This window comes from Metarhizium robertsii (genome assembly GCF_000187425.2).
Source record: "Metarhizium robertsii ARSEF 23 chromosome Unknown MAA_Scf_2, whole genome shotgun sequence".
NCBI lineage: Eukaryota > Fungi > Ascomycota > Sordariomycetes > Hypocreales > Clavicipitaceae > Metarhizium > Metarhizium robertsii.
In genome coordinates, this window is record NW_011942160.1 from 4551258 (window position 1) to 4563696 (window position 12439).

Below are 12439 nucleotides of genomic sequence, written 5' to 3' on the forward strand. Positions count from 1 at the left end.
CGTCGAGGACGTAGTCGTCTTTATTCTTGGCGCTTGTGCATCACACATCATGCCACGAGATGTCAGCAGATACTAGGTATTTGCTTGTGCCATTGGCACATACACCACATGCCGGACACTCTTCTGGAGCCACGCCGAGAACGCAGCGCTCTGTTTCTTGATATGCCACCAAAAGTAAACACGAAGTCAATAGTAGAAGCAGCTTACGGCGGGTCCTTAAATCGAGTCGGCAGGCAATTTCACAAAAGCCCCGACAGCCAAACAGCCTTTTGCATGTGAACGCCGACCTTCCCTTTAGGGCGAATGTTGGCGCTCACCAGCGACTGGCACTGCCACCACCACCACCGGGCCGTGACTAGGTTGTTGAAAGCATGCTAGTAAGTAACCAAGTGCAGAGGAAGGTTGTCCCTCTATGAATCTTTGCCGAGTCTGGTTGACAGCAAGCGTTGCAGTTGCAGCTCTATGACCGAAAGAATAAATACACGACTGCGAATTGTACCGACCATGTATTGAAACCATGTGCTTATGCTTTAAAACAAGGCATATATATGTGATGGTGATTCGCTCGCCCTCGGCCGGGTAACGGTGTTAAAAGTCCAAAAGTGTTGGTTCGCCATGGGTACAGTACCAGGATCGGGACCGTACCGGCACGGCATTACGTGTGTTCAAGATAACTCCACGGCTGGGATAGGATTAGTCAAGTGTGTCGGTTTCTAAAGACAGAACGAGACTCTCTTGTAGGGCCAATGTTAACTGCAGAGCGGAGAAATCCATTTTAACGGAGCGGGCAGGACGTTCGCTGCCTAACATGGTGATGGGCCAACAACATAAGGCATGGCCGCATTGGTGCCATCTACTGGCAAATCATGACACAGTAATTGGATCATGTCGGTCAACTCGCAGGCGGTCCAGCCTGGCAAAGGCTGCTAATTGAAGCCGATAGAGCGCCCTGGTATGCCTTTTGGTGTATTGATTTCCGTATAGTCAGCTGTCTGCCATGGGTGGGTTTTCAAAGGAACTAGTGCAAGCGTTGTTTTGAGACCAAATCTTTATGCGTCCTTCAGGTTGTCATGACTCAATCGGTGTGCCAGACTGCTATCATGTTCGCCCGAACTACTCCGTACATGTAGGTTGATGCCGTCTGAACCGGTGAGACGAGGCAGCAACCGCCCCGGCAAGGTAAAACTAGAATTCTTTGAATTGGGGAGCGTTTCACAAGCCCATTCGAGCAGCTCGAGACGCCTCTGGCATTGTGTCAACGTTGAGGGTGTGCCTCATCCTTGGAATTGTTTCCTCCCATTCTTGTTACGGTACCCGTATCGTGTTCTCGTTGCTCATGTGTTCAATCAGAGGTTCCCTCTCAACCTCGATCAGCCATCACCATTCCCAGTCGACCGGTTTAACCTGTCATGGTTGCCACGTCTTCGTGTCACCACTTGTCCCCCAGAATCTGTGAATTGTGGAACCTTGGACTCTTCACAACTCTGCGAGCACGCAGTCTCGTCCAAGGACTTGGTAGATCAACCGTTTGACCACGGCTGCTCGGGATTGGCGGCTCGATCGAGGCTCACGAACCTAGTCGCCTGCTACCACTTCTGGAAACAGGGCTGGAGACAAGCCCCAGGTGGGTTCCGGCAGCCGCCGTCGCGCCGCCAAGGAACTTGGATGATCCTTGCGGGCTCCCGGGGGTTGTCCGCTGGTGGCTGATGTTGGTTGCTTGATGGCCCGAGGGAGTGACGGCCGAGACAAGTTGCGACGCAGCTCAGCGTTCAGAGCCCATTCTCCCGCTTGATTATTTGTTTGGTGGTTTCGCCGAGACCTCATCACCCGTTTGCTCATCCTCGCGTCGGCCTCCGACTCAGATGTCGCAGCCATGAACGTGGTGATACACAGGTTCCGGGACTATGAGTTCTCTCCTATGCGCAACCGCGTTGTGCTCGGTGATAACGGCCCCCAAACGTTTCCGAGTCGGTACGGTCCAATTTCAATACACTCGAGCACTTTGTGTCTGCGAAACGCCAATTCATCTTGCAACTTGGCCAATTCAGTCGTTCGTCGCTGACAATTCGTAGCATTTCGTCTGCCGCTTCCCAGGTGCCTTGGGTCGTGGAGGCCTCGAGCGCCGCTCGCTCTGGCATCCCGCAAGCCATTGTTCTCGCCACATCTTGTCTGTTAATCGTGCTGCATTTGATCAGACGACGCTCAAAACGCAGCCTTTCACACCATGCCGTAAAGTCCAGGGCGTCTGGTCTTCGATGGGGCTATGAGGTGTTGTCGCAGATGGCTCGAGCCGCGGCGCTCGCCTTCCTCGCCGCCGCGTTTTTCCAAGGACACGCTCACGTGCTCAACGTGGTTCTTGTCGCATACATCTTCGCCCTTGGATTGACTCGTCTAGTCACAGAGGCCCCGTGGCGTCAGGAAGCTCTCTACCACATCAACCTCATCATTGTTGCCGAATTGGCCATCTTGATCACCGCTCAGCTTCTTCCCTGCATCGAAATCGACGTCGAGTGCACCGAGGATGCCAGCGTCGTTGGCGCTACAGGCGCCCTTTCATTCGGCCTGGCTGTTGCCATGTGTACGCCTCGTCAATGGATTCAACCTCAGCTAGCCTACGAGATCCCGGGTTTCCATGTGCCCGACGAGCCTGCCCTTGAGGAAGAAACCAGCTGGGTCAACTACTACTGCACCTACCAGTGGCTGACTCCGACCATCTGGAAGGGCACCTGGGGCAAGCTCGACATGTCTGGTATTCCAAAGTTGGCCTGGTATGACGAGCCTCTCTATCTTCTTCGCCAAGTTCAGCTGGCCAGAGCCGCCTCCAAGTCTACCTTGTGGACCACGCTACGCTTCCAGCGAAAAGAACTGGCCCTCATGTCCATCTTGATTGGCCTTGCATATATTGTCGAAAACGTCTCCCCTTTTGGCATGTTCCAGCTGCTTGCATACCTTGACGACCCCGGCTCTGCCGTGTATAGGCCGTGGATATGGTTACTGCTCACCTTCTTCGGTCCCATGAGTCGATCTATCCTGTTCCAGGGATATGTCTTCACTTCCACCAGACTCATTGTTCGTATCAAGTCTGCCATGACCCAAGAGCTGTACCAAAGAGCCCTGGAGTCTATGGAACTTGAAGATGATCCTTTTGCCGGCAAATTTGATGACGACAAGGAAAAGAAGGGAAAAGAGAACAGCACAAAGGCCACCTCGGCTGGTCGGTTGGCCAACCTCATGGCTGCAGATGTCGAGTCTATTTTCAAAGCACGAGATGTTATAATTATCCTGGTGGGTGTTCCTGCTGGAACCATCGTTTCGTTTGTCGGTTTATACCGGATGCTTGGCTGGGTGTCCATCGTCGGAGTCGTTATCCTCGTGCTCGCAACTCCCATCTCCTTTCTTCTCGGCAAATGGATGTACCGCACACAAAAGAAGGTTCGGAAGGCTCAGGACTCGCGAATTTCTCTTGTAACCGAGTATTTGGCTTCCATCAAAGCCATCAAATACTTTGCCTGGGAGAAGCCAATCACGGAAAAGATTGTCGAATCTCGTGCATTGGAACAAAAGGCGTTGTGGGGAGTGTCTGTTCTGCAAGTTTTCATCAACCAGATCACACAAATCTTTCCTTATCTTTCATTGCTCGTCATGTTTGGCCTGCATGTCATAGTCGACAAGCAGCGGTTGACAGCTTCTACGGCTTTCACAACGGTGTATCTTGTGAAGAACATCCGTCGAAACATCATGATGGCCAGTTATTTTGCTCGAAGCTTTGCCGGTGCTATCGTTGCTTTTGGCCGACTCGACAAGTACTTTGCCAGCACTGTGCCACTGGTCCAATACCCTGAGGGGCCGCTCCGCATTGAAAAGGGATATTTTAGGCGGAACAAGAAGGCCATTTTCAGACTCGAGGATATTTCACTAGATTTTGTCCAAGGCGGCCTGAATGTCGTTACTGGCCAGAGTGGGAGCGGAAAATCCACGCTCATGCTTGCTATTTTGGGAGAGACCTATCTAGAAAGCGGTTCCATCTCTGTTCCGGCCGACATTGCTTACGCCTCACAAACTTCGTGGCTGCAAAATGAGACCATCAAAGACAATATTCTCTTCGGTAGCCCAATGGAGAAGGTACGATATGACCGGGTCCTGTCTGCATGTTGTCTTCCTGAAGATTTGCGCGAGCTACCAGATGGGGATCGGACATCGGTTGGAGAGAACGGAACGTCCTTGTCTGGCGGACAAAAGGCACGGGTAGCTCTGGCCAGGGCTCTGTACTCCAAGGCCCCCTTGTTGCTACTTGACGACATCTTCGCAGCCCTAGACGCCAAGACTTCTGCTGGTGTCTGGAAACATTGCTTCTGTGGCGACTTGCTAAAGGGCCGCACCGTGGTTCTCGTTACTCAAGTTCCATGGATCGCTGCTCAAGCTGATCTCTCCGTCTTGCTCGAAAAGGGACAAGTCAAGGCGGCTGAGCCCAACATCGGTGTCGTGCGCCGACCGATCAAGATTGCTGAGGTCCTCGGAGGCGATGCTGATGACAGCAGTGAAACCGAGGTGGAAACACCTCCGGAACCGGATCTGCAAGCTATATCAGACGCTTTGAATGACCCTGACAAGGTTGTCCAGGACGTCTCCGTCAAGGACATCGTCGACCAGGAAGCAAAGGCTTCGGGTAAAGTTAACAGATGGACCGTGATTGGATATCTGGGATATTTCGGTCACCCATCTTTCGCTATTGCCTGCATACTTGGCCTGTTTCTGGCCAACATTTTCTATTTCGGTGCCAATTTCTGGTTATCCATTTGGGTTGAAGCATACGAAAAGGGCGGTCCGGTAGATGTTGCCTATTACCTGGGTATCTTTGCCGCTTTCATTTTTCTCGAGATCATCGCCTTCGGATTTATTGTCATCACGTTTGAATGGGGCGGCTGGCGTGCCGCAAGACGTCTGCACAATGACTTTATTCGAAGCATCATGAGTGTTCCCCTGTCTTGGTTCAAGACCATCCCAGTGGGTCGAATCACCAACCGATTCTCTGGCGATATGGCATCAATTGATGGCAATCTTAGCGGCATGGTGCGTCAAATCGTGGACATTTTCATGATGCTTTTCTTCCGACTGGGTGCTGTCAGCTCCATCATGCCCATCTTCATGATTCCTGGGCTTATTACCTGCTTTATCGGTGTGTTGATTGGGGAAATGTACACGAGAACCGCCGTCGTCATTAAGCGCCTCACATCATCCTCCCAGTCTCCTGTATTTTCGCAGTTTGCTGACACCCTTTCCGGGCTTGCCATTATTCGAGCTAGAAAGGACAAGCCCCAGGGATTCAGATTTGACCTTGCTGACAAGCTCCGTATTTGGTCTGCAACGGCTGAGGCAAACTATAATTGCAACCGATGGGTTGGTGTTAGGATAGATTTCGTCACGTCACTTGTTTCACTTTTTGCTGGCATCATTGCCATTTCCAAGGCTGGCATTGTTGGTGCGGGTTTGGTTGGCTTCTCTCTAACCAACGCCAATGATCTCAGCAATACTGTTCTCTACATGGTCCGAGCTATGAATGACCTTGAAGTTGAGATGCAAAGCGTATGTTACAAAATCCAATTGGCATTAAAATTGCTGCGCAGAAGCCTCGCTAACTGGAACCGTAGTTCCACCGAGTAAAGGAATACGTGAAACTGGAGTCCGAGGACAAAAATGATAGGCCTTATCCAGATGAAGGTAAAGGCCAGTATGCCGATGACGAAACTCACGTTATTCCCAAGAACTGGCCCCGGTCCGGGGAGATTGAGTTTCGAAACGTGACAATCCGCTATGATCCTGATGGCCCAGACATTCTTAGCAATATCAACCTCAAGTTCAACGCCGGAGAACGGGTTGCCGTCGTAGGGCGAACTGGATCTGGCAAGAGCACTGTACGTCAAGGTCTCCGAAAACCGTTTATCAGGAACATTCTATGCTGACGGATGCCAGCTCGTACTATCACTACTTCGATTCACCGAGATTGTATCGGGTGAGATCTTATTCGATGGCGTGGACATCACAAAACTTCCCCGAACCCGCCTTCGTGAAAGTCTCACCATCATCCCACAGGAAGCGGTCCTGTTCAATGGATCCGTAGAGTCCAATCTTGACCCAACCGGCCGAGTTCCACGAGAGCAGCTCGAAGCAGCTCTCGACAACTGCAAAGGCATCGCCTCCTTCTCCGGCAATGTCACTGAAGAAAACGATAATGACGCCAATGCCGCCAATGCCGCCATCCGTGGACACGCCCAGGCCATCACACTATCGACCGAGGTAGATGCCCGCGGGGAGAACTTCTCTCATGGCCAACGCCAGGTCCTCTCTCTCTGCCGCGCCTTAATCCGCAAGAGCAAACTAATGCTCCTGGACGAAGCAACCGCCAGCATGGACTACGAGACCGATCGAGGTATCCAGCAAATCCTCCGTGACGACCTCGAGGCAGCTGATGACGATCGCACCCTCGTTACTATTGCCCACCGTCTTCGAACCATCATTGACTACGACAAGGTGGTTGTCATGAGCGCCGGCAGAGTCCTAGAGTAGGCTTTTAATATTCCTTCACCCTCCCCAAGTTACGTCGTTGCTAACCCGCATACTTTTTTTTCTATTTTCAGATACGGCTCGCCCAAGGAACTCTACGACGCTAAAGGCCAATTCTATGACATGGTCTACCATAGTGGGGAAATGGAGGAGCTTGAAAGGCTTTTGGAGGAGAAATAAACTCGATACATGTGGAATTACGGCATCACTTACACATAAATAGACTGGCATTTACGACGAAAGAAAGACTCCCCGGCTGGCGTTGATAAAAACTGAGCAATGGTACTGCATAATGGGTCGGAGCGCATTGAAAAGCTGTCTCTATGAGCTTCATAATCAATGAGGACTTTCGTTGATAGTTGCAACTTCGGATGAATGTTGATACAAATTGATACAAATTGATACCAATTGATACCAATTGATTGTCCAGCTTCAAAAAATGTGCTCATGTAAATTCTGTATGCGCAGCTTGTAGGAATGTATATTTAGCCACTGCCAAGTATAAGCTACCCACCACTTCCAAATACATGACAGTAAGCAAAACAGAGAACTGCGCAATCTGAGTGATACCTGGCTTGATCCAATACTTCCTTCGTACGGTAGACATGCTGCATCACGACGGCGGGGTAAAAGCCCTAATAATGACCATTTTATTCCCGCAGAGCTCCGTGCTATTAGGCTTCCACAATTCCGGAGACCTTGTACAAAGAAGAGGATGTTGAAATATGAGTAGTAAGTAGAGTAACCCCGACCCACCAGTCTCCCAAACGCCATGACTTGATATTATTGACACCTCTCCGAAGCCTCACATGCACACATCCAGCCTCTGTTCATCTCCCACTCCTTCATACATTGCCAGCGTGTATTCTGTACTGATAGATGTGATTGCGCTCCAAGCACCGTCTTTGCACTAAATGACTGTCGTATGACGTTGTCTGACCCGACAAGGTATCCAACCATTCGCTTATCCATGCTGGCGTATACAAATCGCTTGATTGACTCATTTATTGCCCGTTGAACTCTTGACTTTCCATAGCGGCGACACCAGCCTCCACATTGTGGTAGTCAAGAATTTCGGAATACCTGCAATGCGGGTTAGGTAAAACACTTGTGAGCAGACGGAGCAGTTACGTACATCATGATCTTCCACGTGTCAACGGGTAGATCTGCATCATTAAAGCTCCAATCGAACTTCTCTTCAGCCACCGGCTCGTCTGTTGGGTCATGGTACGGAGCAAGGTATTCATGTGCAAGAGCTTCGGTAGCTGTGATCCGCTTCTTGGGGTCGAATACGAGCATTTTCTCGAGTAAATCAATTGCTATAGCACCGGATTAGGTATCCCGTATCAAAACGTCTCTCGTTATAGAAGGAACTCTTACCTGGGGCGTCGGCGTTCTTGAACTTGTTCTTTAAGGGTTGGCGTTCTCGCTTAGGTAAGGATTTGACAAATCGTAGTGTCTATATTGAAAGACATTAGTACCACTGTAGACAGTGTGGCCGGTAAAATTTCAAGGCATGAAGCTCACGTTTTCGCTAGCAATTGTGTTGATTACGTCATCAGGAGGGGTGCCCAAGAGCTCGGTGATAATGGAGAACTGGTTGACGTGATCTTTGCCGGGAAATAGCGGCTTGCCCTCCAGCATCTCAGCAAAAATGCAGCCTGCGCTCCAGATGTCTACTTCGACATCATATTTTTGCCATGTGAGCATGATTTCAGGGGCTCGGTAGTATCGCGTCGAGACGTATCCAGTCATTTGAGGGTCTTGGATTCGGGCAAGACCAAAGTCGCATATTTTCAAATCGCAGTTTTCATTGACCAGAATGTTGCTAGGCTTCAAATCACGATGCACGACGCCGGCCGAGTGGACATATTTCAAGCCTCGCTGTGCGTAAACTGTCAGTCTAGCGGTGGGAAACTCGATGACGCTTGGTTACATACCATGATTTGATACAAAAAGTACTGAATAAACTGCTTCTCTAATGGTCGCGAGGTCAAAAGTCGATGTAGGTCTGTTCCAAGGAGTTCGGTGACGAAGTAGCTGCATAGCAGGTTAGTATGTCCTTTCAAAAAAGCTTCCAAAGAATACGCATACATATCCTCTAATGGGGAAATAAAAATGTCACTCAGAGAAATAACCTGGTGGTCATAAGTTAGCATCAGGAAATACAAGGCTGCAAGGTACGGCATTCAGGACTGGCATACATTTTCGTGCTTGAGGTGCTTCAACAACTTCAATTCTCTGTACGTTCGCTTGGCGAGAACCGGGGTGCTGAATGGCTTCATGATCTTCTTGACAGCAACATTTTGATTTGTGAGTTGATCCCGTGCAGAGCTATTGGCGGCCGTTGGGTTAGCCAAAGTGTACATTATGGCTGCATGGCAAGTCAGTGTACGTACCAAACCAGACCGAATGCTCCCATGCCCACAGGCTGAAGGTCAGAGTATCTACAATGCCAGTCAGTATACAGCAGATTGAACCGCCTTTGAAATATCCCATTGTTTTTAGAAGCTTTCCCCTACCTGGACGTGATTTCGAAAGTTGTGCCGAAGATTTGGGCGCGTACGAATTCAGCCATTGCTGCGGTTGGAACTACGGTGTCCTGGACCTCGAGATGGCGGGGTGGTTATGGGAATGAAAACAACGAGGCTCCGATGCCAGGAACGCAAGTGGTAGTTTGTGGCTATCCCCTGCGCCTGGATAATCGGCCGATCAATTTCGGCTGTGCGCGCAGTTTGTACGAAATGCTGTGTGCCCAGGTTTACCTGCGGCAGCCAGCAATTTGCTCGTGACTGGAGGAAATCTTGTCGCAACGCAGATGGACGAGCGGGGCAAGCCAGACGGCGGGTTTGGCGAGGCTCTGATATCGGTCGCTGGACGAGCCGAACAAAAAGACTGAAAAGCTGTCAGTAATGGCGATGTGACTGCGGGTCACTGATGGCAATTGCAGCCTCGGGGTGATGCGAGTGAGAAAGATCAAATCGGGGACAAAGTTGAGTCAAAAAGAGGGAAGCTTTGCGGTCTGGCTGGAAACGGAGGAAGGAAACTCGTGCGTCTGAGCTGCAGGTGGGGGAAAGGCTCTCAGGCTCCAGTGGCATTTGGGGCGCCACCAGCTTCGCGCCAACGATCAATGCCAATCCACAGGGACCCAGTATCAAATGCATTTGTACTTGTGTCGTCGGCACAATGTCGATGTCGGTGAGCATGTCCTAAGCCTGCCATAAGGGACAGGCTTCCCTGTGCCTCTGTGGAGCGGCCAAATAGAGTTTCCTTAGGTGTCCTTCATGTGCCAATACAACAGCTTGTTTGGCTGTTTGCTCACCGTCCACTCAAACGGCTCACGGCTGCATTGCGACTCTCAGCAGCATGGGAATGAGCGCTCCAAGAATTCGCACCCAGCAGACTCTGCGCAATAGTGCTCCGCTAGAACCTCCTAGGCATTCTATTTGTCTTTTTCTGCCAAGTGTTGCGAGCCAACCGTGCCCACAAAGTGCTGGGGGATACATGACTTGAGCTCCCTAATGGGTGAATCCTCTTGGCCTCATTTATGCTTGCTAGACAAGCGGGTGCAAGAGGGTGGGACGAAACGGAAGCGTTGACAGACCAGTCCAAAGCTCCTGGGTGCCGGGGCGCCCGGTGTGTTCGTTCGGGTTATTTCTGTCGGTGGGAGGGGGCAGAGAGTCTCATGGTATCACACGTTACGCACCTCTGAGAGTATAGATAGTAACTGTGAGAGGTGTTACACAATAACAATCAAACTGCGACCGTGTTAACCAGGCCGGCATCGACAGACGATCTTGTTCAGCGCCGTCAGAGAGGAACGTACTGTTTGTAGTTGGGAGTAGCCAAGCTTTGGCCACCAGCGTTAAAGATCCCGCCCTGTTTTTGCTGTTCTAGAACCGAGGGCTCTGTCAAGAACCGAGGGTGGCTGAACGGTTATTGTTATCACCCTTCAATGCTTCGCAATGCAGAGAGAGCCGAAGACTAAGCCGCGGATCCTCGAACTTTATATGATCAATGATTATCGACAGTGGTATTGAGGGAGAGAGGGAACAAGGGAGTAAATAAGCAAGTGGTGGTGCGAGGACGGTGCGAGGCAATGTCGTAATATTCGGATCCGTCTCGGTTGGGCTTTGCTCATGGGATCAAGCAAGAACAGGACGGTACAGCACAAAACAACAGCACCGGAACCAAGACCAGGCAGGGGCCGGCCGGCTAGGATGCGGATAGGAATGAAGCAGCCGACCCGTTGTCTGTGAGTTGGGCTTTGACTTCAACCAGGGCGTATGGCATGGTAACCGTGTTAGTTGATGGTCTTCGGAGGCGTGTCCGCTCGAGACAGGTCATTGGTAAATAGGGATCATTAGGTATTGCATCGGGGGTGGGCGTGCCCGTTAGCTCGACCAGAGCGAATGGCTATGCTGAGGTCGACATGGACGGTTGGCCCTTTTCGAGTGGATCATCGATCGAGATCCCAGGCACTGGAGAGCACCTTGGTTGGTGTTGGCGCATGTGCCAGCGACGCTGCACCGCAAGCCCCAAGCGCTGGGAAGAGAGCCACTTCAGAGGGCAAAGCTAGACGAGGGCTTGCCTCAACATCCGCCGAGAAATGTCGCGAAAGGCAGTGCTGGAAGCAAAGAATTGATCAAGAAACAAGAAGGACAGCGAGGAGAGTCTCGAGAAAGCGAAAGTATCCGTGGTGAATAATGGCGTGGGGGATCCCTAGGAGCCAGCGACAAGTGCTGACACTCGCCCTTTCCTCATAAGATCATGACTGCATCTATCTGCCAATTCATTTGGACATTCGGCTTCTCTGTCGCTCAGATAACTTCCGCGGCTTCATGCCAACAACACTTGACCCTTCCGCACAGGTATCGGGATATCGATTCCCAACCACACTCTCGGAGCAGTGTGCATTCATAGAAACCCTCTACCCGACAAATACAATAAGCCACCGCGACAACCGAATTTACAAGTGTAAAATCTCGTCGCACAAACGCCTGGCACTCGGCAGGCTGACACATCCGAGATGATTTGTGACGACACCAGACTCCCGACGATGTTCAAATCTGCACGGCTTTTCATCGACATGCATACTAATCCGGAAATCTTGCCACGACTTAGCTGCGGGGACCAGCTAGCCAGCTTCGACGGTAGCAGTGGACACTCGATAGTCTCCATGCAATTCTGCATCAACAAGGCCCAAGTAGCTGAGAATAACCATCTGACACGTCGATTTGTCGTGCAAAATGCGTCGAATGTTCAAGAATACTAGTAATGGCTTGTTACCCCTCCCCCGCCATGGCAGGGGAAAAGGATGTGCATCGGGACCTTGACAACAAACGGACACACCACGCACCTACGTCATAGGCGTTGTTACGGCGAGTCGACAGATGATCATAAATTCAAGGATCCTTTACTTGTCCTCCTCTTTCTGCGCCACACGCCCCTCAATTTCATCATGGCAGGGTGCCCAACGACAAGCGAAATCTGCATGTCCGAAAAATGCATTTTGTGTCCAAGCCCGCACACCGCGATTCGTTCAACCAAGTTGTCCTCCGGCTGCAAAGCAGGGACCCCGTCTCCAACATTGGAGAACGCCTACTCCGTACTCTGGTTCGGACCCCAAAAGCACCTCGGCGCCAATGCCCTGTCTTTTCAGAGCTGCGCTAAAAACCAATGCGGCCTGCACTCCGTACCCCTTCAAGGGACGCAGAGATCGGGAGGGACTAACGCTATCTTAGCCAGCGACATGTCTCTTGTATGCCTGGCCGTCATGCTGAGATACTTCTTATCTGCTAATGCCCCATTGCGTCCTCCGATCTGGTCTGCCCGTCCTTCATCGCTGCCTCAGTGCAGAATCGGCGCGGCGGGCCGA

At 51.1% G+C, this 12439-nt stretch overlaps 2 protein-coding genes across 2 annotated transcripts; one reads left to right on the plus strand and one right to left on the minus strand.

The window, feature by feature from the left end:
* Positions 1 to 1873: 1873 nt before the first annotated feature.
* Positions 1874 to 6741, plus strand: MAA_05127 (multidrug resistance-associated protein; the record flags this gene model as incomplete). The annotated part of the gene is made up of 5 exons (XM_007823125.2): positions 1874 to 1971; positions 2073 to 5583; positions 5649 to 5912; positions 5971 to 6560; positions 6636 to 6741. The coding sequence occupies 5 exons, from the start codon at positions 1874 to 1876 to the stop codon at positions 6739 to 6741; spliced, it is 4569 nt and encodes a 1522-aa protein (XP_007821316.2).
* Positions 6742 to 7565: 824 nt separating this feature from the next.
* On the minus strand, positions 7566 to 9139 carry MAA_05126 (stress-activated MAP kinase; the record flags this gene model as incomplete). Its single annotated transcript, XM_007823124.2, has 9 exons — positions 7566 to 7644; positions 7697 to 7880; positions 7942 to 8020; positions 8089 to 8445; positions 8502 to 8601; positions 8656 to 8699; positions 8766 to 8895; positions 8961 to 9008; positions 9084 to 9139. The coding sequence occupies 9 exons, from the start codon at positions 9137 to 9139 to the stop codon at positions 7566 to 7568; spliced, it is 1077 nt and encodes a 358-aa protein (XP_007821315.2).
* Between the last annotated feature and the right edge of the window lie 3300 nt (positions 9140 to 12439).